The sequence below is a fragment of the Hylobates moloch genome, unplaced genomic scaffold (genome assembly GCF_009828535.3).
Source record: "Hylobates moloch isolate HMO894 unplaced genomic scaffold, HMol_V3 SCAFFOLD_1, whole genome shotgun sequence".
NCBI lineage: Eukaryota > Metazoa > Chordata > Mammalia > Primates > Hylobatidae > Hylobates > Hylobates moloch.
Window position 1 is genome coordinate 213,893,718 of NW_026652276.1, and position 23,182 is coordinate 213,916,899.

A 23,182-nucleotide genomic window follows, 5' to 3' on the forward strand; every position below is an offset into this window, starting at 1 on the left:
GAAGGACAAGAAGTATACGAAAGAATCAAACAGTAAACAATCTTGTCTAAGGAACTAATATCAAGCCTAAGTTATTTTAACTAAAGAAAGGAAAGTATTCAAGCCAGTCCTGAACAGAGAGATGAGAAGTTCACTTTCATACCAAATACTATAAACATAGGCCATATAGAGTTTGCTGATCATAGGTGTCTGATAAAAAGTGTTATAATATCGTAGGCTCAAAAGCTTGTACTAACAGCTTTCCACTGGAGTCCAAATCATTGGCTGCAGTAAAACCAAATGCTCATTACCTACAAAAGGATTTTAAGTGTCCACCTTTCCAATGGGAGTTGGCCCCAAGGCACTAAAGAATTATGACAACAGGGAAGGTGGCAGTAAAATACTGCACTTTTCAAAAGACCTTCAAAGTGTTCTAAAGAGGTCTCTTACAGCCATCTATAAAGTAGAAGTCAATGTATCCATTATTTACTTATTTCAGAACCATGTGGTAATAAACTCAATATTATATTCAATACCTCACTTCATTATGCCAATAGCTGCCTACTCTGGCCAGTGAAAGGACCGTTTAAATGGCAAGTCCGTCATTTATATGTAAAAGTCCATGAACTAATGTCATCCAGACTCTTCATCAAGGAAATTCCTCAGTGACAACTAGTCTATAAAATGAGCCTTATAGAGTCCTTCACTCTATGTAACTTTCCGCGGCCTTACTAAGTGATTATAACCTTCTCCAATGCTGTGAATTTAATATATTGCCAGGAGGTATTGAGATGTAATGAAGACTCTGAAGGTGCCAGCCACAGCATGGAGAAACAGAGCCTGTCACCTGTCTACCTTCGAGGAGGCTCTATTTCTCCCCACAACGAGGCTCCTATGTCCACCCAGGAACCACAGCTCCACCACCTTCCAGACTGCCCTGAGGGACATCCTGACTTCATGCTCACATAACAGAACAGATCTGACCTTAGATTGACCAAATGCAGCCCAGCATGGGACCAAATTGCCATTATACTAAGACTGGACTACTGGACAACTCAAAGGAGCCACTCCACAGCTGAGCCTCCCTGGCCCCAGCTCTGCCTATTCAGACTGATTCTCTTCTCCCTGCCAGCAATCCTGGAGGTCCCAACAGGTCTGCTCAACTTAGGACATGTATGGTGAACTGCATAAATTCCATTCAGGAAGCGTTAGTGAGCTCCTGTTTCATGTAAATCCCAGTATGGAAATGCAAGTATAAATAACTTCTGCCTCTCCCACCCCAAGGATGGACTTCACATTTGAACATGGCCATATTTGAACAGATTGTATTTTACTCAAACAGGAGTAAAGGTCATAAGTAGGGTGACCATATGTCTTGGTTTGCCTGGAGCATCCCAGTTTATGTGTGTTGTCTCCATATAATTAACAGTGCCTCCTGTCACTTTCCCAGTTTGGATGATAAATTATCGGGTTGCCCTAGCCATAAAAGAGTCATAAAAGAGTTTGGAAATATGGAGAAGATTGTGGTCATTTCTGTATTAGGAAATCAGGAAGGCTTCTTGAAGAATGAGATATTTATGCTATGGGATGAAATGAAAGGCAAAGTTTAAAGGAGGCCGAGAGGTGTGGTAGAAAGCAGGGGAGGATGTCCCAGGCAGAGGGACAGGCAGGAGGGGGGTTAGGGCAGCAGCAGGCCTGCCACGTGCTTCCAAGGCACATGGGGGTCCGTCTTGCTTTGTTGTATATGGCAGCCACTCTAAGCTTCTTGAGAGCAAGGACTATGCTCCATCTTGTGTCCCTATCTCCTGACACAGCACCTGGTGCAGAGGAGCACAAAACCCAGGGGCTGCTATTCTACTGTACGAATCAAGGCATGACAACATTTTGTCACCTATGTCTGATTACATGGCTCTGTTACAAGAGGAAGCTTATGGCCACGACACTAGACATTTTGCTGGCCTGACAGTTCAGGAGAATGTGGAAGAGACTGTCAGGGCTGGCGGAACCCACATCCTTTGTGGACACAGGGTCAGGGATTATCCTCAGGAAGCCATCCACAGACAAATTTTGGAGCAGTGGTTGAGAGGTGAAGGCATGTGACAATGCCAACATGGGGCCACCACAGCCCTCAACCTGTGCTGTCTTCAGCATCTCAACAAAAAACGGACTCTACAATGTTCAGAGACAAGGGGAGCCCACAGTAGCAGGCCCAATTCCTCAGAGGGTACAGTTCCCAACATTCCACAAAATCCTGCCCAGAAAAGCCACCAGGACAGCAGCAGTCCCACTGAGGGGCCAAGTAGAGCGGAAATCTCCATTCTGTATGCACTGGACATCCCTCGCCATCTGCCTGTACCTCTAGACATCCATACAGCTTGCCCTGATGGAGGCTCATTGTGGTCCTACTCAGATAAAGCATAAGCCTGATCACAGACTGCATGTATCTCAAGCTCCATGCCCTTGTCCTCCACAAAATTCCTCAAAAATGGAGGCCATACCATGTACCACAGAGATGGGTTTCCTCTCTAAGCAAAAACATCAAGGAATTGCAAAGTGGGAAGCCATCAAAAACAGTAACTGCAACTGGGGAAGAGTCAGCGTAGGCCCTTCTCTAAATGGGCCTTAGCCCCGGGAAGTCATAGGGTCCCAAACTATCACAGTGTGTGGCAGGGCACATCACCAACAACGTCAAGGTAGAAAGGAGGCTTTTTCCCTCAGAGGGAGTCTGTGTGTGTGTGTGTGTGTGTGTGTGTGTGTGTTGCAGGGTGGGCTGGAAGACATTACTCAATCAACTATTGTTCTTCCCTGCCTATGCAGAAAAGACCCACAACCATGGTCGTGAACAAAGCAAACACCTCTACACTCTACAGCCATTGGTGTGCATATTACCAACATGATTGCCTAGCTTTCTACATCATTTGGAATGCAGGCCAAAAAGTACTTAGTACTTGTTAGTTTTTTTCAACTAGAAAGTGGAGACAATTGCTTTCACAATTAATTTAATGTCCATCAACTAGACTACGATATCCAGATGTTTGATCAAACACCAGTCGGTCAAATACCAGACTAGCTGGGGTTTTTTGTTTGTTTTGGGGGGTTTTTTGTTTGTTTTTAATGTGATTAACATTTAAATCTTCAGACTTTGAATAAAACATTACCTTTTATGATGTGGATGGGCCTGTTAAAGAAAAAGTTGTTCATGATACTTGTTAAGACGGCACAGCAGACTTTGCTCAAAAGACCCATGGCAACAGGTGGAGGAACTAATGCAATGAGGTCTTGGAGTGAGGGGGGAGATTGGTTCAATTCTGATTCTAACAAGGAAGAGCAGAGATTTATAACCAAGGAGCAGGGTGGGGGGTCAGCGAATAGAAAAGTACCAAGAGGAAACATCAAGGATAAGGAGCTGACTTAACAGGACCATTGCTGAAGCCAAGGCCAGGGTGATAATATCCAGGGTAGTCAGATAACAAGGGTGGGGGATTTTCCCAAAACTGACTTAGGATTCTTGCTCAAAGTGGATTCTACAAGAGGGAAACCTAAGATCAGTCTATTCAGAAAGGATTCAACAGAGCCTGACTAAAGTTTTGCTCAAAAAAGAGAATCTTTGTCAGGCTTCATCCAGTCAGTTGAATCAATAAGAGAGAAAGGCTGAGGTTCTCTAAGGAAGAGGGAATTCTACCTCCAGATTGCATTCAGACACAAGACTGCAACATTAAGGCTTCCCTGAATCTGAAGCCTGTTGGCCTGCCCCAAAGATTACAGACTTGACAGTCCCAATAATCACATAAGCCAATTTCTTAAAATCCATTAAGCATGGTGTACACCAATTCCTCTTACTGAAATGTAAGCTCTACTAAGGCAAAGATTTTTTATACATATATTTTGATGTATACCCGGCATATAGACCACAATACCTAGCATATAGTAGGTCCTATGCAAATAATTCTTCAATCAATGGAAATGTAAATCAAATACATACACAAACACACATCAGTACAGACATAAAGAAGAGCGAGAAGAAAAAGTCCACTCTTGCTAAAACAATGGGCATTGGTTATGATAGGCAAGTCATGTTATAAATTGTAAAAGCTTTATTATAATTCCACATAAGTACAATATAATGTCATTATAATCATAGAATGAGGTCTATCAATGATCATCATTCTCTATATTCAGTGACCATATTTCTGCCTCTTTGTTTCAAGTAAGAACACACAGAGGCTGGAGATATTTACTCACTATCTCACTCATTATAATAGTGGTCTTGAAGACAACTAATAAATAGTCTAGGCCTTTTCCTCATCATTCAAGAGAGATTACAGCATAAGACACCAGTTTCACTGTCTAGGAAGTTATGACATTAATCTTTGCCCAGCCACTTAGGCTGAGGAGGTAGGTAAATGGTGGAAAGGACTGCTAAGAAAACTGCAACATATTAGGCAGAAAATAGGAGAGAACACAAAAACAAATATACATCTCCATGCCGCTTCTGAAGAGTGATCTACCCCAAATGCCCTCTGTGTGTCTGGCTTACCCAGCAGAGGGAGAGAGCTTGCCCACTCTCAGTGTAACTGCTAATCCCAAGCCAGCCCAAATGTGTAGAAAGATCCCTGCCTTCTTGTTCTCTGTTCAGCAATCCTGAGAGCCTCTCTGAAAACCACCACAAAGACTGAAATATACCCTAGACAGGGAACCTGGAGACCTGGAGGCTGGTTCTGACTCTGTCGGTTTATTCCCAAAACCCCTGGGCCTCTTTCTTCATGAAGAAAAGGTAGAGATTAGATAGGGTGATTACTAAGATCTCTTCAAGGTCTAAAAAGAAGTACAGTGATTGTGCAAGGTAAGTTGACCCCATCTACTCCAAGGGTGCCCAGAAAAGGGTCCAAGAAAAGGGAAAGTAGGAGCTAGGGCCCTAAAATAGCAATAGAATGGTGGGGCCAAACTGGGAAATGGCTGTGCCACGCCAATCTGATGAGGGTCTCACCTCACTAGGCATCCGTGGGCACACACCCTCTGGGGCACACCCTTCTGAATTTTTTTTTTTTTTTTTTTTTTTTGAGACAGAGTCTCACTCTGTCACCCAGGCTGCAGTGCAGTGCCACGATCTCTGCTCACTGCAACCTCTGCTTCCTGGGTTCAAGCGATTCTCCTGCCTCAGCCTCCCAAGTAGCTGAGATTACAGGCTGCGCCACCGCGCCTGGCTAATTTTTGTATTTTTAGTAGAGATGGGGTTTTGCCATGTTGGTCAGGCTGTCTCAAGCTCCTGACCTCAGGTGATCCACCCACCTCAGCCTCCCAAAGTGCTGGGATTACAGACGTGAGCCACTGTGCCCAGCCGTCAATTTTCTTTCTTCCATAAACTTTTGAAAATGAAAAGCCCAGTTGGCACATGGTACAGGAGCTATTACTAGAAACAACTTCAGGCCACCTATCAAAAGGTAAAGAATTACTCTGGGTGAACTTAGTATTGCACATTTGGAAGACTAGTTTGTCAACAGATTGAGAAATTTATACAGACTTATGAATCAACCAATGGGCCAAATTATTGCTTTAAAATAAAATCTGACCAAAAGAACAGATAAGTGGGACCTCCTGCTAAGACATACTCTTTCTGCAGACCAAGTATCTGGAAAGCTAAATCATAATAGGATGGCTATTTGAAAAGCTTTACAGCCTGAATATATGACGGGCATGAGGCTAAGAGGGCTTATTATAAACATCTCCACAAAAGGCAAAGACCTACAAAGGCCAGAGTTGTTACACCAGGGCAGAGGAGAAGAACACAACCATTGCTTGTCTTTTACAATCTCTTCTTTCTTTCTATACATGTATTCTTTTCTAAATAACAATTAATGGCTGAAAATGTATTTTGTAAATTAATACTTATTCATTTCAGAGACTTTAGCAATCACAGAAAAGCATTTTTCAAGTATAAGAAAAAAATTCTCACACCTTGCTGTGATAATAAAAAAAATAGAAGTATGAGGAAAAAAAGAAAAAGCAAAAACAATCTTACTATGAAGGTTTCCATCCATGGAGATGTACAGGTATTAAAGAGTATCCTGATTTTTATTCTATTAAACATCACACTGTAAACATGTCTCATGATATTAAATACTCTGGAGATACATTTGTTACTTGGTTTTTATTTAAAACTTTGTTTTAAAGAATGAAAAATAAAGATTGGCACATCCTTTCCTTAGATGTATTAATATAGTCCATCGGCAACAGGTCATTCTTCTTCTGAAGCCACTCAGTACATTTCCAGCTTTATCCCAAGACCACTATTTCTCTCTTACTTCTAAGTTATTTAAGAATAAATGTCTTACTACAATCTGTGAGCACAGGTAAGTCCTCCCAAAATAACAGTGCCCTGGCCAGCTAGAAACTTAGGTCTTATGAAATTTCCACAGTGACAAAATAGCAAAATAATATGTGACAAACTGACAGGTATCACCATAACTGGGAGAAGAAGAAAACATGTACCCTTCTCACCCAAGTATTAACCAGCATCTTTTTTGCCTGGGCAACATATGTGTCTATCAATGGTGGTCTTGCCAAATTAAACACTTCCAGCACACTTGCCCTTAATTCTATCTTGAGAGAGGGGGAAATTAAGAATTTCAGGCCAAATAGAGAAGAAAGGGGAGGCCATGCCAAATGAGTGAAAAGTCTATTTTTGAAAAGGCATAACCTGGCAGTAGCCTCAAATCACAAGGTTATTCTGCCTACACCTAACTCCCAAATGAGCTTTAACTCCCAAATGAAGCTATACTCACATTCCAGAAACTTTCACCTGCAAAGTATGTATTACAAATCTAGAGAAGCAGCCCCACAGCCATATATCAAACTGTGAGCACTGTAAGAGCATTCCCTTAATACACAGTTGTCTGACTGTCACTTGCTTCTGTCCTATCTTCAGTGATGTGGGGACAAAAATGTTTTATGTACAGTTTCTCAAGGATAGCAGATATTAACAGAAATGCATGGATAGGGCTGGGCATGGTGGCTCATGCCTGTAATCCCAACACTTTGGGAGGCTGAGGTGGGTAGATCATTTGAGGTCAGGAGTTCAAGACCAGCCCGGCCAACATGGTGAAACTCTGTCTCCAATGAAAATACAAAAATTAGCAAGGCGTGGTGGCAGGCACCTGTAATCCCAGCTACTCAGGAGGTTGAGGCAGGAGAATCACTTGAACCCTGGAGACAGAGGTTACAGTGAGCCAAGATTGTGCCACTATACTCCAGCCTGGGCAACACAGCAAAACTCTGTCTCAAAGAAAAAAGAAAAAGAAAAAATAAATGCATGGATGGGTTTACAGCTGGCATAGATCAATTTCTAGTTATTTTACAATTATTGATTAGGGAACTCAAACAGCCTTTGCTATTTGCCAGATAAAAAACAAAATACCCCTTTCAAAATCTTGAGAAAAGGCCAAAGAAAAATGAAAACTGGTGTATTCTGGAAAGAGAACAAGCCAAGACAAGATTATAACCAAGTCAAAGCTGAGAACCAAGTAACAAATGTATCTCCAGAATAGAGCCTGAAAAACTTGCAGTCTTGGCAGTCTTGGCAAGTCCCTCAAACTCGCAGCAGCAACCTTTGTTGCAATCAGAATTGACGGAGGCTTTTTCACTTCAACTAAAAGATTTCTGTCAGGGTGAACATATTTTAATCCACCGCATGCATTTGTACCACGTCATTTACAAGGACAAAACCTGACTACATCAAGAGCCTGCTTTTGTTGTGTCACTCTACGGGACCAGTGTACATGTTCCTAAGGCTCACAAAAAATATATATTCAAAGAGAGGAGAGAGGAGAAGAGAGGATGGGGAAAGCAGTATTATCATACACCCAGAGAGCATATGTACAGTTAGAGATGGAGCTTGGAAGTGGTGATGTGCAAGATGGAGAGACACAGTTAAAATATGCTGCATTCTAAAGGAGGATGTTATTTAGAACTTGTTCTTTTTGATGCCTCTACGGTTGGAACTGAGCCACTCTCTTTATAATGTATTGAGTTCATCAAGGAGGTAAAAAGTAATAATCAGTTTGAAGCACCAATACTTCTATCTGATTCTTCTATCACCTGTGCGTGACAGGGAATGATGGGAAACTTTCTAATGATGCCACTGTCCGTATGCTTAAAATTCAACATGGAGCAAGGAGGTGTTTAGAAAGGAGAAAAACAATGTCAGAAATTAGCAAGACGGAAGATCCAGTGGTCACATTGAAAATTAACAAACGGGGCCAGGCATGGTGGCTCATGCCTGTAATCCTAGCACTTTGGGAGGCCAAGGCATGCAGAACACTTAGGTCAGGAGTTCAAGACCAGCCTGGCCAACATGGTGAAACCCCATCTCTACTAAAAATACAAAAAATTCACCAGGTATGGTAGCATGCATCCACAGTCCCAGCTACTCAGGAGGCAGCATAAGAATTGCTTGAACACCAGAAGCAGAGGGAGCAGTGAGCGAATATGGTGCCACTGCACTCCAGCCTGTGTGACAGACTCTATCACCAAAACAAAAAAAGGAGCTCAGGTGCAGCATCTCACACTTGTCATCCCAGCACTTTGGGAGGCCTAGAAAGGAGGCTCGATTGAGCCCACGAGTTCAAAATCAGCCTAGACAACATAGTGAGACCCCATCTCTACAAAAGATAAAAAATAAATTAGCCAGGTATGGTAGTACACACCTGTAATCCCAGCTGTTTGGGAGGCTGAAACAGGAGAGGATCACTTGAGCCCATGAGGTCAAGGCTATAGTGAGCTATGATTGCACCACTGTACTCCAGCCTGGGTAACAGAGAAAGACCCTGTCTCACAAATATATTAATATATTAAGTTTTAATGAGTTGAAGAAAGAAATGGAAAACGAGCAAGCATTCGAAAAGGTGAATCTTTGTTTAAGCTTAGAGATAGCAAAGGGGTTTCATCCACTATGATACAAAAATTTGGGTCACTTAATTATTTTTTTCCCACCGGTTCTTTATTTTTCCCCAGTTTTACTGAGATGTAACTGACAAGTAAAAATTACATATTTTAGGTATGCAGCATGACGACTTTATATACATATACAATATAAAATGACTACCACAATCAAGTTAATTAACACATCTATCATCTCACACCTGTGCACGTGCATGCACACGATGCACGCATGCAGTTAAGAACATTTAAGATCCATTCCCTTGGCAAATTTCAAGTACACAATACAGTATTATTAAAAATACTGTAGAAATATAGTTACAATGCTGTACATTCAATCCACAGAACTTATTAATCTATCTTATAACTGAAACTTTGTACCCTTTAACCAAATCTCCCCACTTCTCCTAGCCCCCAGCCTCTGGCAACCACCTTTCTATTCTTTGCTTCTGTGAGTTCAACTTTTCTAGATTCCACATATAAGTGAGAACATACAGCGTTTGTTTTTCTGTATCTCATTTATTTCACTTAGCATAATGCCTTCCAGGTTCACACTCACCATGTTGCCAATTTAAGTTTATTTTCCTAACAAAGCTCTGAGTTTTCATTCTAAGCCAACAAACACATATTAGCAGAAAGATCCCATGTTCCCATTTCCAAGAAAAGGATCCCTCTCTCATGTTGACACTTTCAATTCAGTGACTGTCTAAAAGCATTTATGCCTGGCCTGTGACTAAACCACTTTTACTAATCAGAATAAGTATTCAATAACGAAATTCCAATTTAACCAAGAACATACAGGCTTTCAACTTTAGCTGTTTTTCTTTTTCTAAAATGGACTTTTTTAATAACCAAAGAAAATTAAAATAAATGTGACTCCTGGAATTGGTAACCTATTCATAAAATAAAATTACTTTATAAAAACTCAATTTATATGTATATAGAACTTTGCATTCTGTAAGACCTCCTATATTTAGATATTTATTCATCAAGGTAAGAGACTTGAAAGAGAACTACATTAACGACCTTGTCCTCATTTTAAAAAGACGGAAACAAAGGGCATAAAGAAAAGGAAGCAATTTGCCTAAAATTACATGGAGTCATACCTGGAAGGGAAGGGTGGAGGGACAGAGAGAAGGCCATTTCAGATGAAATTATTGTTCAAAAATTGTCAAAAAAAAGAGAATAATTCATTCTCTAACAGTTTTTAATGATGCAACTTGGATGCCTGCTGCATTTTGAAGATACGGGATCTATACAGATGCTGGTGAAAGCATTTTTAGTTCATGAAAAGAAAATATCCAAAACAATGATTTTTCCTCAACTCACCCACAATACAGAATATTAATCTATAGGTCTGAATGAAATTCTTCACCTCTTTTTTGCCCATTCCACTTTCTTCTTACTAAAACTCTAGCAATGACAGCAGTAATTCATAAATTGAAGTTAACAGTATTCATCTTAATACTATTGTTTGCAAATCATGTTTAAAAGGGAATTTTAAGACACAACAACTATAATAGTTGCCAATATATGATCCTAGAATACATCCTGTATCCAGAGGAACAGTTGGTATAAAGAACATTATTGAAATAATTGACAAAATTGAAATCTGGGCTAAATATTAAAATAGTCATCAATGTTAAATTTATTGATTTTGACAACTATACTTGATTATGTAAGAAACACTGATTTTTAAGAGGCAGAAGTATTAAGAGGTAAATGAGCATGTCTTCTACCCATGCTCAAATGATCCCCTCCCCCAAATTAAAAAAAAAATATATATATATATATATATATACACATAGAATATATGTAGGCAAAAATAGAATGATAAAGTACAGTAAATGCCTAAAAACAGATGAATCAGAGTTAAGCTCTTTGTACTATTCTTACAACTTTGCTGTAAGCTAAAAATATTTCAAAGTAAAAAGTTTAAGAAAGGAATTTTAAAATTGTAATTTCTTTTTTTTTTGGCCGGGCACGGTGGCTCACGCCTATAATCCCAGCACTTTGGGAGGCCAAGGCGGGTGGATCACGAGGTCGGGAGATCGAGACCATCCTGGCTATCACGGTGAAACCCCGTCTCTATTAAAAATGCAAAAAATTAGCCGGGCGTGGGAGCGTGCGCCTATAGTCCCAGCTACACGCGAGGCTGAGGCAGAATGGCGTGAACCCGGGAGGCGGAGCTTGCAGTGAGCGGAGATTGCGCCACTGCACTCCAGCCTGGGCGACAGAGGGAGACTCCGTAACAAAAAAAAAAAAAAAAAAAGTTATTTCTTAGTGTCTCTACCTTTACCCTACGCAACACAAACGATTATACACAAACACACACACACACACACAATCTAGCAATGTTAATACTCAGTTGTTAGTTTTTGCAATAGTAGACATAAAGTAAAATCAGTTACCAGCTCTTTCCTATCATTCTATCAGAGCTATGAGAAAAGAGCTTATTTTTTGGAAATAAACTAATTTTTAACACATTAGTTAACCTGCTGTTGAGATAATTATTCTTGGAAGTGGAAAGTATAATTGAAAAATACATTAACAATTGTACAACTACATCCCCAATTTTTTGTTTCCTTTTTTGTTTGTTTGTTTAAACTTAACAAATCTCCAAAATAGTCAATGGCATAGTTTTTCTTTTTTTTTTTTTTTTTTTGAGACGGAGTCTCGCTCTGTCGCCCAGGCTGGAGTGCAGTGGCGCAATCTCGGCTCACTGCAAGCTCCGCCTCCCGGGTTCACGCCATTCTCCTGCCTCAGCCTCTCCGAGTAGCTGGGACTACAGGCGCTCGCCACCACGCCCGGCTAATTTTTTTTTTTGTATTTTTAGTAGAGACGGGGTTTCACCGTGGTCTCGATCTCCTGACCTCGTGATCCGCCCGCCTCGGCCTCCCAAAGTGCTGGGATTACAAGCGTGAGCCACCGCGCCCGGCCAGTTTTTCAAACTCTATTCAGAGCTTGGCTTTACAAACAAACTGTAGAAGATCTTTCTTTAAATTTCTCATAAAATTCAATGAAAATACAAAAGTGATTGAATTCACTACATGAGTAGACACTGCTAATGTACATCATTAAAAATACTCTGTTGCAGCAAGCCCACCTCTACTCTCAACAAGCTTCTTTATTATCCAAAGTGACAAAAATAATTGAATCATCTCTTACCTCCCCCACAAATAAAGACTTTATGTTAGACATAAAAATGAGAAGGCACAGTGGCTCACACCTGTAATCCTAACACTTTGGGAGGCCGAGGCGGGCAGATCACAAGGTCAGGAGTTTGAGATTAGCCTGACCAACATGGTGAAACCCTGTCTCTACTAAAAATACAAAAATTAGCCAGGCGTGGAGGCGCGCACCTGTAATCCCAGTTACTCAGGAGGCTGAGGCAGGAGTATCACTTGAACCCAGGAGGCAGAAGGTTGCAATGAGCCAAGATCACGCCACTGCACTCCAGCCTAGACAACAGAGCGAGACTCAGTCTCAAAAAAAAAAAAGAGAGAGAGAAAGTTTCTGCCTGTATATACTAGTACTCCTTTGAGGCCAAGGGAATGGATAATTGCTACAAACCAGGTCCTTTTGTGTCTATACCAACCACTTCTCCCAAAGTATGACAGGCCATAGCAAACTTTCTTTAAATAAGAACATTCAAAAATGACTTGATGAAAGTATACAAATAGCACTTCCTTTGACCAGTATCTTTTGCAATACAGGGATTCACGTAAGAGAATGTTTTTAAATACTGAAATTTACATGCCAGAACTTTTTAAATGCAAAATGGTTTAGATGGAAATGGCAGTGCTAATATTTCTTACCCATGCAGGTAAACAAATTATTCTCAATCCCTGATAGTATTATGATTGTGCATACATTATTTCACTAAGCAAGAACACACAAGGCCTATTCGAGTAGTTAAGGCTGCCTGCATCTATGCTAAGTAGGCTCATAATGCTATGGGTTTTGTGTGTGTATATATGTGTGTGTGTTTTACTTCCTGTGAGTGTGCACCACATACATGACGATTAGTTGCCTTTTCTACTTTTAGCTGCAGTAATTTCTGCTTTGTCCATGTGCCTAAAAGTCCATTCACCCTTTCTAATGTAATAAATCAAATCCATTACACATTAAACACAAACAACAGCAAAACTAAATTTGCTAAATTGTGCCCAAAATAAGATCATCTTGGCACAGAAGATCAGAGTTGTAACCCTGGCTCTATCTCTGTGCAACATTTAGTTTCACAGTCTCTTTGAATGTTTGCTTTATCATCTCTAATAGGAACGAATGACAGATGTCCTACCCATGTCAAACACCCAAGGAGATACTAGAGTTGAAGGCTCCTAAATGAAAAAAAAAACAAAAAACAAAAACTAAATCTAAAAACAAATATTGCTTTTACTGTGATGCTGCTTATCAACAAAGCTCATAAGCTTCAAGACACTAGCTAGAATCACTTTGTGATGCCTTTGGGCTTCAGAGCTATCGTTCCAGGCAATGAGTTACCTGTGTTCCTGAGAGTCAAATATGTAACCTATGGATAGGTAAGATAGGATTTAAAATATGTGCATATACTGGGCTAAAGAAACTGTAAATGGATGAAGTTTAATTTCTAAGCAGAAAATGTATATGAGTAGGTTTTATCTTCTCCAATAAAACTGGCCCATGACACTGACTAGTGTTCTTTCTTATCAAGAAAATATTAAACACAAATCTGGAATTAAATTTACAGTCAGTGTTTGAAACAGGCAGAGGGTAAGTATGGAACTTTGTAACCATTTGTCATAAAAGATGGAAGAAGGGGGAAAAGCTAGCTAGAAAACTCTAAATGCTTTATCTAATCAACAAATTTCTATGACAATGAAGACATTTGATAAGTTTACCACGAGTAATCATAAATTATTGGTGCTGATCATTCCACTGTATTTTTTTCAAAATAGCATGGTGCTATCTGCGTAAATCATATTCTGCCTGCAGCAATGTAGCTTACCTCGAATTATTTCAGAATCATCTAAAATGACTCATTTTTCTATTAAAATGATGAATGGGCTAAATGAGGTATGTAATAAATACTGCAGGTTTGTAAACAGATTCCTGCTCTGGAGAGAACGGAAGCCTTACTTCATTTGGTAATTCTGCCCTTTGGTATTTTTAAGAGAAGTCATCCTTAAACTATAGTTAGTAAAGAAAAGAGTAGAGTGAGCAAGAAAATGTCCAATGTCTTTATGGGTAAGGGAATAGTTACAGGGTACATGAAGATAGCTGCCGCCTGCCCCTACCCCCAAATCAGGACACAGGTCAGAACATCAAGAAACACAGAAAAAACATAACTCAGTGCCATTTAGGAATCATATCAAAGCAATAGAAGCATGGATACATAAAAGGAATACAGAGCTGGGATATTCAACACCGTGAAAAATTTAACATCCAATAAGCAAAAATGAAGCAGGCCTCATTGCACATGGTATATCACATAGTATATCACATGGTAAATAATATTGCTGTTCAATTTAATATTGAATTCGCTAAACCTCAGGTCCATGCACAATAGGTTGAAAACAAGTCACAAGAACTATATCAGAATTGACAGTTGTGTGACTTGCCATGAAAACAATCTGGAAAGATTGCTGTAAGAATATAAGGAGCTCATCTGCCTTACATTCTCATTCAAAACATAATGTGCAAAACATGTACTGGGGATTGTTAAGGACTGACAGACTTGATTATGATTAACTTTTAATTTGTTGCAGGTTAAAGCAAATACCAAGGTCCGTATTTCTTAGCCTCTTTAGTAGGAAATGAGATTATGATGTCAGTTCAATAAAATTCCAACAGACCAGGCAATGAAGTAAATATGTTCACAGTGAATGCCAGGTCATCATAAAGATGGAATTATAACCAGCCCTTTGCACCTAGTTGCCTATGGACTTTTACGCAGTGCTCTCCATATCTCACCTGGACACCCATAATGACCCAAGTGATAGGATGTCAGTAAGTTACTACGGCTAACACGTAGGACACCACTCAACAAGAACTGCCCTGAACCAACTGGTTTGCAAGTAACTTGATGAATTTTCAAAATCACACTTAGAAAATATGAGAACACATTCTAAGCAGTTATTCCCCCTAGCTGTCCTTAAATATGACTAATTGTTGCCAAGAACATCAATAGCATTCTACTCAACTGTGCTGTCTTCTTTTCTAATCACTGTCAAAAAGGTCACACAGTCTGACACAGTTCCTTGGAGAATGGTGACACCGTGTTGACTGGATAGGTCCCCCAGGTCTTGGCAGTGAGATCTCCAGGACCAGAACACTCCACTGCTCTCCACCTCCAGGTCCCTCAATATCTAGTCAGCATAATATTGAGCTTCTCAGAGGCTATTTGGTGATGTTAAGATCCTAGGTATTTCTGGCCGGGTGCGGTGGCTGATGCCTGTAATCTCAGCACTTTGGGAGGTGAAGGTGGGAGGATCTCCTGAGCACAAGAGTTTGAGACCAGCCTGGGCAACGTGGCAAAACCCTGTTTCTTAAATAAATAAATAAATAAATAAATAAATAAATAAATAAATAAAATAAAATAAAATAAAATAAAATAAGCCAGACATGGTGGAATGTGCCTCCACTCCCAGCTACTCTGGAGGTTGAGGTGGGAGGATCACTTGAGCCTGGGAGGTCAAGGCTGCAATGAGCCGTGATCATGCACTGCACTCCAACCTGGGCAACAAGCAAGACCCTGTCTCAAATAAAAAAAATAAAAAAAATAAATAAAGAACCTGGGCATTTCTGCCAACCTAGATGAGGAAAGGGGGTCTGACAATGTACATTTCAGAAATATATTAATCTGGGCAAGTTTTCAGGATACAAGCAAACTTTAAATCTGTAATCACAGTCCTATTCATTCTTTGGGATCTTAACGTGCAGCCTAGGCGGGCAAACCGAAACTAAACACGTTTCCCCTTTTTCACTGCAGTAGCAAACATACCTAAAGCTGCCCTGCTACTCCACAGAAAACTCGGTTCACAGTCTCTTCATAAGGTTGTGTGTGCATTCCAGCTGATAATAATAATGCTGCCATAACACACAGGAGGTAGAGGCCTTTGTTATCACACACGTGATAACAAAGAACACAAAGGAGAATATAGAATCTGGATACTTTGTCCCAGAAGCCCTAATAGCCTGCTAAATCCCAATGCACAGGAGGCTCCCACCTGTCGTGAGGGATACTTCCCTTTGAATTTCCTGGTAAGCTATTAAGAGAGCAAGAGTCAGAAAGAACGGGACTTGCAGATGGATTCCAGAGCCCATTCTCACCAATAACACTGAGGAAAATGTCTAACACCTAAATGGCCCAAATCCTTCCAATACAACATGGAAATGCCATATTTCAATAGTTGTGAAAAGCAAAAGCTCGAATTCGTTAACTTCATTTTTGGAATTCAAAGCAAACTAATACTCTACACATATCCAAATAATTGGAGGTTAGTGTCTAGGGCAAGAAAACCAGTACACAACATACATAACCAGAGAGTTTTAACAGAGGTTATAATCCAAGTCTAAATTGCACCCAAAAACAACAGATTTATTTTTAAAATTATCTTTAAATGCCCAATAAAAGAACCCGGGAAACCACTGCCTACACTGCAACTTCATTCACCTAGCTAATTTCAGTGATACTAAAAACCTCAAGTGATCACTCTTACTCTTCTCTTACACAGAACTTTTGAGTATGAACCATGTCGATCATTTCAAAATTACAACCCCAGTTGTTTCCTTTTCCCCTTGGATAGAACCTCACTTGGACAGCAGTAGTGTTCTTATCTGCTTCCTTTAATTTAGTCATTTTTCTCTATACCCCAAATTCAAAACCGTTTTCTTTTTTACCATGAAATTTCAACTGTCACAGTTTGAAGCACAAACAAAATACAGAACTGAAAGGCACACAGCACAAAATTAATCAATTCTTCTTCTTGATTGCTTCACTGGTGCATTTCAGACAAAAGGCAAACTGGGGATGAAAAGTGACAATTTTGGAGAAACAGTCGCTTAAATTTGCAAAAACTAAATTTATGCATTCACCCACCCTTTTTTTTTTACTGTGTTTTTTTTTTCTAAACAGTATAAGGTTTTACAAATTCAAAAATTATAGCTTAAGTTAGGACAAAATATACAAGGCAAGAATAAACCTTCCCCACAAATCTGACACTTAACTGCAGACTCTGAAGAAAAGCAACCAGATCTAATTCATCTTAGCATCCATGGCAAATAGTGCCTAGTACACAGTAGGTGTTTAATAAATATGTGACGAAGGACAATGCAGAAAGGGACAAAAATACCTAATAATCTGACTAATGTTCTTGCCCAGAGCTGAACAAACAACTGGTGCAGTACCTGAGGCCAGGATCCTCCTCAATGCTACACTGAAGTCAGACTTCACGCTATGCTTAGCCCAGGACATTTTTTACATTGATTGCTAATTTTTGTATTTCAAATGATATGAAGTTGCTGATACTAGAAACCTTGCTTGTAGTTAGACTTGACGTTTCTCTCAACCCTTCAAACCTAAAATCCTAGTAATACTACCTCCCAAATAGTTCCTACTCCTCTTTTCTCTGCATCCCTGCTACCATGCCCTAATTTGGGTACCACCTGTTCTCACCTGGATTAACACAGGGCTTTCTAACTGGTTTCTGGGCTTTCAGCCATTTCCTCCTCTGCTCTTCCCTTCATACTTCATTAGAGTGTAAGCTAAAAATCAAACCCTAAGCCCCATGACTGACTAAATGGACCCCCTCTTGGCCAAGGGGACCTCAGAGAAACTTAAAAACTGAGGTCTCGACCACAAAGGGATAGGAGGTTGGACATGTCTCTTTACACACCCTCTCTTTTACAGTTTAGACACAACCATTGACCAGCATTAACGTTAAAATAGAGACCACAAGACTGACAAAGCAGGTTTTTTGCGGCAATCAGGTACCAATTATAAACAGGACCTAGGGCCAGGCCAGGCAAGGGTTAAGTCGTGAACCCCCCCCCCCGGCACACACACACACACACACACACACACACACACACTTAAAGAATAGACTCTGTTCTAACTGCTACAAGGATTCCCACTCAGCAACTTCTAGTAGTGTCCCCCTATCCCCATGTTTCCATGCTTTTGCCTGCAATACCTGAGGCTGTTTCATCCCACCCCTCAACCTTGGGAGCAAATCCTACTCATACTTCAAGAGTCAGCTCAGGGGTCCTTTCCCCAGAAATTCTTTTCTATTCTTCCCCATTTCCTCTCCTCCTATTTCCAGGGCTTCAGTAGATGCAATTAGTCATTTATTCAATCAACAAATATTTATTGACTGCTTACTGTTTGCTCAGCACTGGCATATATTAGGCACTCAATTACGTGTTGAATAAATAAACGCAAACATAGCAATTAGTTAAAAGAAAGACAAAGTCCTGGCTTTCCCGAAAGTGAGAATCCTCACAAGACTATAAGTAGCATGGCTCTATAACAGACTGAGCATTTTTAAACATTATTTTTCATGTATCTTCTACCTTTTATTCCTCAAGGACAAGATTTTGTCTTTTATTCATAGATCATTAGTACCTAACATAGTACATTTCATACAGTAAGCACTCAATAAAGCATCTGTCCAAAGAGTAATGGAAGAATACTGAAGTAAATATTGCCTTAAGTAAGTAAATTTTAAGTGTTTAAATTTAAATTTTAACATTTAGATTTAAAAAAAAAAAAGAAAAGAAAAGAAAATACTACACAGTTCTGTGATGATAACAAGAAATATGTGGCTGGGCACGGTGGCTCACGTCTATAATCCCAACACTCTGGGAGACCAAGGAAGAAGGATCGCTTGAGCCAGGAGTTCAAGATCCACAGCAAGACTCTGTCTCTACTTAAATTTTTAAAAATAATTAAAATTTAACAAATCTAACATTAAACCAGTATAATGTAGTAAGACATAGAAAAGAGTGAGTCAAAATTTTAACTGGCATTTTAAAAAGAAAATAATAACTGCAAAGTCAAAAAAACCAACTCACTACTCTTCAATTTCAAAAAAGAATCTAATGACAGCAAATACTAGATCACATATATAAGATCTTTACAATACACATATCAAGTTGCATTAACTTTACAAATTCCCTAGTCCTATCCTTCTAGTCAGTCTTCATTCTCTACAGAGGTGCTTTCCTGCTCCTAAGAAGCATATTTTGAATGTGAGTTGCTTTTAACATTTTCATGCAGGTAAAATCATTATCAGTGGACTGCCTCTTCCAAAGCCTCTGGATATCAAGTCAACTGATTAAAATGCTGGCATCACTCAGTGCTGAGTAGAGGAAAGGGCTGGTATACTCTTCCAGAATCTAGAGTGGGATTAACAGCTTCCCCAGCTAAAGCAATTCTTCCAAAGGGGAAAGTTTTGATCTGATCCTATTTTAAAACTTCAACAACAGGGCCATCATGACTTTGCCCTTCAAAGAGCCTCAATAAAGCTAGCTGCTAAAACAACTGTGGGAAGAAAAAACCTGGACTCACATCCAAGGAGACAGAAACCTAAATGTCAGCTGTTAGTGAGCCAGAAAGATGTGGGGCGTGTGGGGTAAGGGTAAGGGTAAGGGGTGGGAATCGTTTTATTTCACAGTCCCAACATCACATCAGCTCCCATGCTTTCACCCTCGTTCTCCTGAAAGACAACTTTTTAATTACTTCACATGTGTGAAACACAATCTTTACTTTCCTGCAGGCTGCAACATTTGAGTTCTAAATAAAGAGGAACGAAGCAATGCTTGGCCATCACTCAAAGAGTCCCACATGTTAGAATTAAGAATGGCAGCAATAGGGGCCCTCCACACACAGCAGGAGCAATGCTAACCTTTCTGGGGTGACTCCCACATCAATTATGGGTTCTGAAGATGCCCACCTCTCCAGCTGGGGATCAAGGAACTAACATACAACAGCAGGCTTGCGATCACTGTCCACACCACACAGTACTGGTTTGGAGGGTGGTGGGATGCATAATCTGAGACCCTAAAACATGTATAAAATATACACATATGGGGAAGGCAGAAAGAACTTTATACCTCTGAACATTAGTGATAGATGACAGAATTATAATAATACTGATTTTCTTTGTAATTTTTTGTTTTCCACATGTTCTATAATATTCTTGTATTAATTTAGTAATTAGTAGAAAACTCAGTGAAACACAACCATTAAAATGTGACCACACAAAAACGTATTTATCAGTATAAAAACTTTTACCACATGGCCTAAATGTTTTAATGTGAAGGTTATTGTAACAGTTATACAAAAGAGCATATACTATTAACTATGTTTGGAGAAATACAGTTATATACATAAAATCAAATGTTTCACACCAACTTAGTGGGAGGTAAAAAGGAATATAAAAACAATAAACCAAAATGTTAACAGTAACTATCTCTGAATTGTAGTACATTGAGTGATTTTAGTATCTCTTTGTATTTATTTTCTAATCTTGATCCAATGAATATGTATGTCTTCCATAATAACAAATAACAACAATAAAGGGAGAAATCTGGTAAATAAATTGGGAATTGCCCAATAACTAAATGTCACTGGCAGCCATGTTGCATGGCAGACCATGCAAATGTCTGACAACACTCTGGGAAGTGGCCATGGCAGACCATGCAAATGTCTGACAACACTCTGGGAAGGAAGGGACTCTCTCAATCAGCTGTCTTCCTGTGGCATAAATTCCACTTTTATTCCCTAAGTGCTTTGAGGGCTCTATTTGGCCAATATTACAACAGATGCTGAAATACAGGAGTTGTGAGTACTACAATTTGTCATCTATACTACACAACCAGAATCTGTAAAGAAGAGATCTACAAATCAGAATGTACGAGGCCAGTTTCTCATGCTTCACCAGCTACACAAAGCAGTAAAGACAGACAATAGACAAGATTCATTAGGTAAAACAGAACAGACTGCAGATATGCTATTCCAATCAAAACACGTTGCTTAATATTTTAGTTATGTTGAGTAACAAATCTTTTGATACTTTCACATTTTTTTGTGAAATCTCTTTTTATGTCTTGCTGAGTGTGTGTATATATTTAATGAGTTTTTTGAGTTTTTGAATCTTGCCGGTCTCCATAAACTAAGAGAACAAGACAGTATGTCCAAATTCAGGCAAAAAGAGGTAGAGAAAGAATGCTTCAAAGATAAGATTCAAAAGAGTAAAAGCTGGGAGGCAAAGAGAAATGCCAACCAAGGTATTCGTCTGCCCGCTGGAAACTAAGAGTTTTGCTCTCGTACCTTTCTCAAACATGAGCACTATTAACCTCCTCGACTACATCCTTAGCTTCCAAATTTGGAGACTTTAATATACATAGAAATGACCTTTCAACCCACTGACCTGACATTTTTTCAGCTTCCTCAAAAAGTCCTTCAGCTTAGATGTACAACAAATTTAATTTTCAGTTGAGTTAGTCAAAACTTACTGTCTTTAATTCTGAAATTATTCCCCTTTCACAATGACTGACTTTGCTTCCACCTCTCTTATTCCCTTTGTTCCACTCAATACATGTACTGTTCTCAGGGCAGCTGCCAGTCAGTCCACTGACATTTCTTTCTTGGTCTACCACCTCTATTCTGGCTTCACTATTTGCCCATGCAACCTGGACCCCAGATTTGTCACTGAAGAAACTGATTCATTAGGCATGGACTTGCTTTCATGTTCTCTGTTTGCAGCTGGTCATGGGTTGGTCTTTCAGAGAAGTGACTAAGGTAAAGAATGGGAGAGACTAGAAATTGGCCTTCTTCTTAGAAAGTTTTATTGTTTCCCAATTGCCTATTGAACTAGGAAAATCCCCCTCACTCTTGCATTCAAAGTTCTCCATTCCGTGGTCCCATTTTCCCTGTCCAGGGAGTTCCCAACTGTGGTCCAATGAGGACTAAAGGTTCTGAGGAGTAACATCTGGGTTTCTAGGAAGGCTGAAGTGGAGGCTAAGCAGTCAACACTCCAGGTTTCACCCAGAGCAGCTCCACTTTTATCTATCAAATAACAATAAGAAATTGCTTAATAAATTATGTTGAATACAAAAGACAGAATATTATTCAGCCATTAAAAACTACATTTCAGAAAAATGTTCAGTGACATAGGAAAATGTTCATGAGGCTTAACACCATCTATAGCATTATCTAAATGCTTCAATATGTTAAAAAGCCTAGAAAAAAATAATCTTGAGGAAAACACACACTGGTGTAAACCATGGTTATATCAGAAAGACAGATTGATGGGTGTCTTTTAAACCTTCTTCTGTCTGTTAGTAATACTTTTAAAGACAACAACAACAAAAACATGTCTATGTAATCTTTTAAAAGATTAAAAAATATTTACTTTAAAAAAAAATTATCTTAGAAAAGACTGTTCCCTAAGGCCCTGGCTCTACATTTTCTCTTCCCTAAACCCCAGGGAGTGATTGATCAGACCTTACTCACCTTTGCCAGAGTCTTCCAGAGTAACATCTGGTAGTTGCCAGCCGCGAGAGAAAGAAGCCTAGATTGCTGACCCCTGAGGTTTCAAAGACAATAAAACCAAAGGCAACGGAGAAAAAAAGAAGACAGGCCGGGCTCGTGGCACTTTGGGAAACCGAGGTGGGTGGATCACTGGTCAGATTCAAACCACCTGGCCAAATAAGAAACCTCTCTACTAAAAAACAAAAAATCCCTTTAAAGTCCTTGATGGTTAAACTGTAAGCTACTTATAAAAGGCAAAAATCAAATCTGAGCAAAGAGAACATGAATAATATTATCAACAGTGAAAGCTGGCACAGAGTACTTAGCTCTTCCCCAACATCAGAGATTTCCTTGTAGGCAAGAAAATTTCTCCTACATTTTTAATACTCACCAGGTGCTTTGCCTTAGCGCGTTCCTCCTCGCTAGATATCCTCTCCCGAAGGATGGCTCTGGTTAACTGCTCATTGGCAGCAGCCCTCTCTCGGTCCAGCTCTTTGGCTTGCTTTAGTCTAAAATGACAAGAATTGTCTAAGTTAGAAAAAATATTTTATTAGTTGACATTATTTTCTATCAAATGAAATAATTTAAAAATAGAAACACATAGCCAAAAGGGTCAACAGCTGAAATCAGCTTGGCCCATAATCTATCAAAAAAGCAGGTATAGAAGTAAATCCCCATGCAGCCTCCACCCAAGCATTTAAAATAACCAAATTCAAATACATGAAGAAGCTTATTAATTTGGCTGCCAAA

General features: G+C 39.6%; 1 protein-coding gene across 2 annotated transcripts in view; it reads right to left on the reverse strand.

The window, feature by feature from the left end:
* CHCHD3 (coiled-coil-helix-coiled-coil-helix domain containing 3) overlaps positions 1-23,182 on the reverse strand; it is a 294,025-nt gene that overhangs the window by 164,326 nt on the left and 106,517 nt on the right. For both annotated transcript variants that reach the window (XM_032761772.2, XM_032761774.2), the window contains exon 4: positions 22,824-22,941. In XM_032761772.2, coding sequence (XP_032617663.1) covers positions 22,824-22,941 — 118 coding nt within the window. The remainder of the gene's footprint in view (positions 1-22,823; positions 22,942-23,182) is intronic.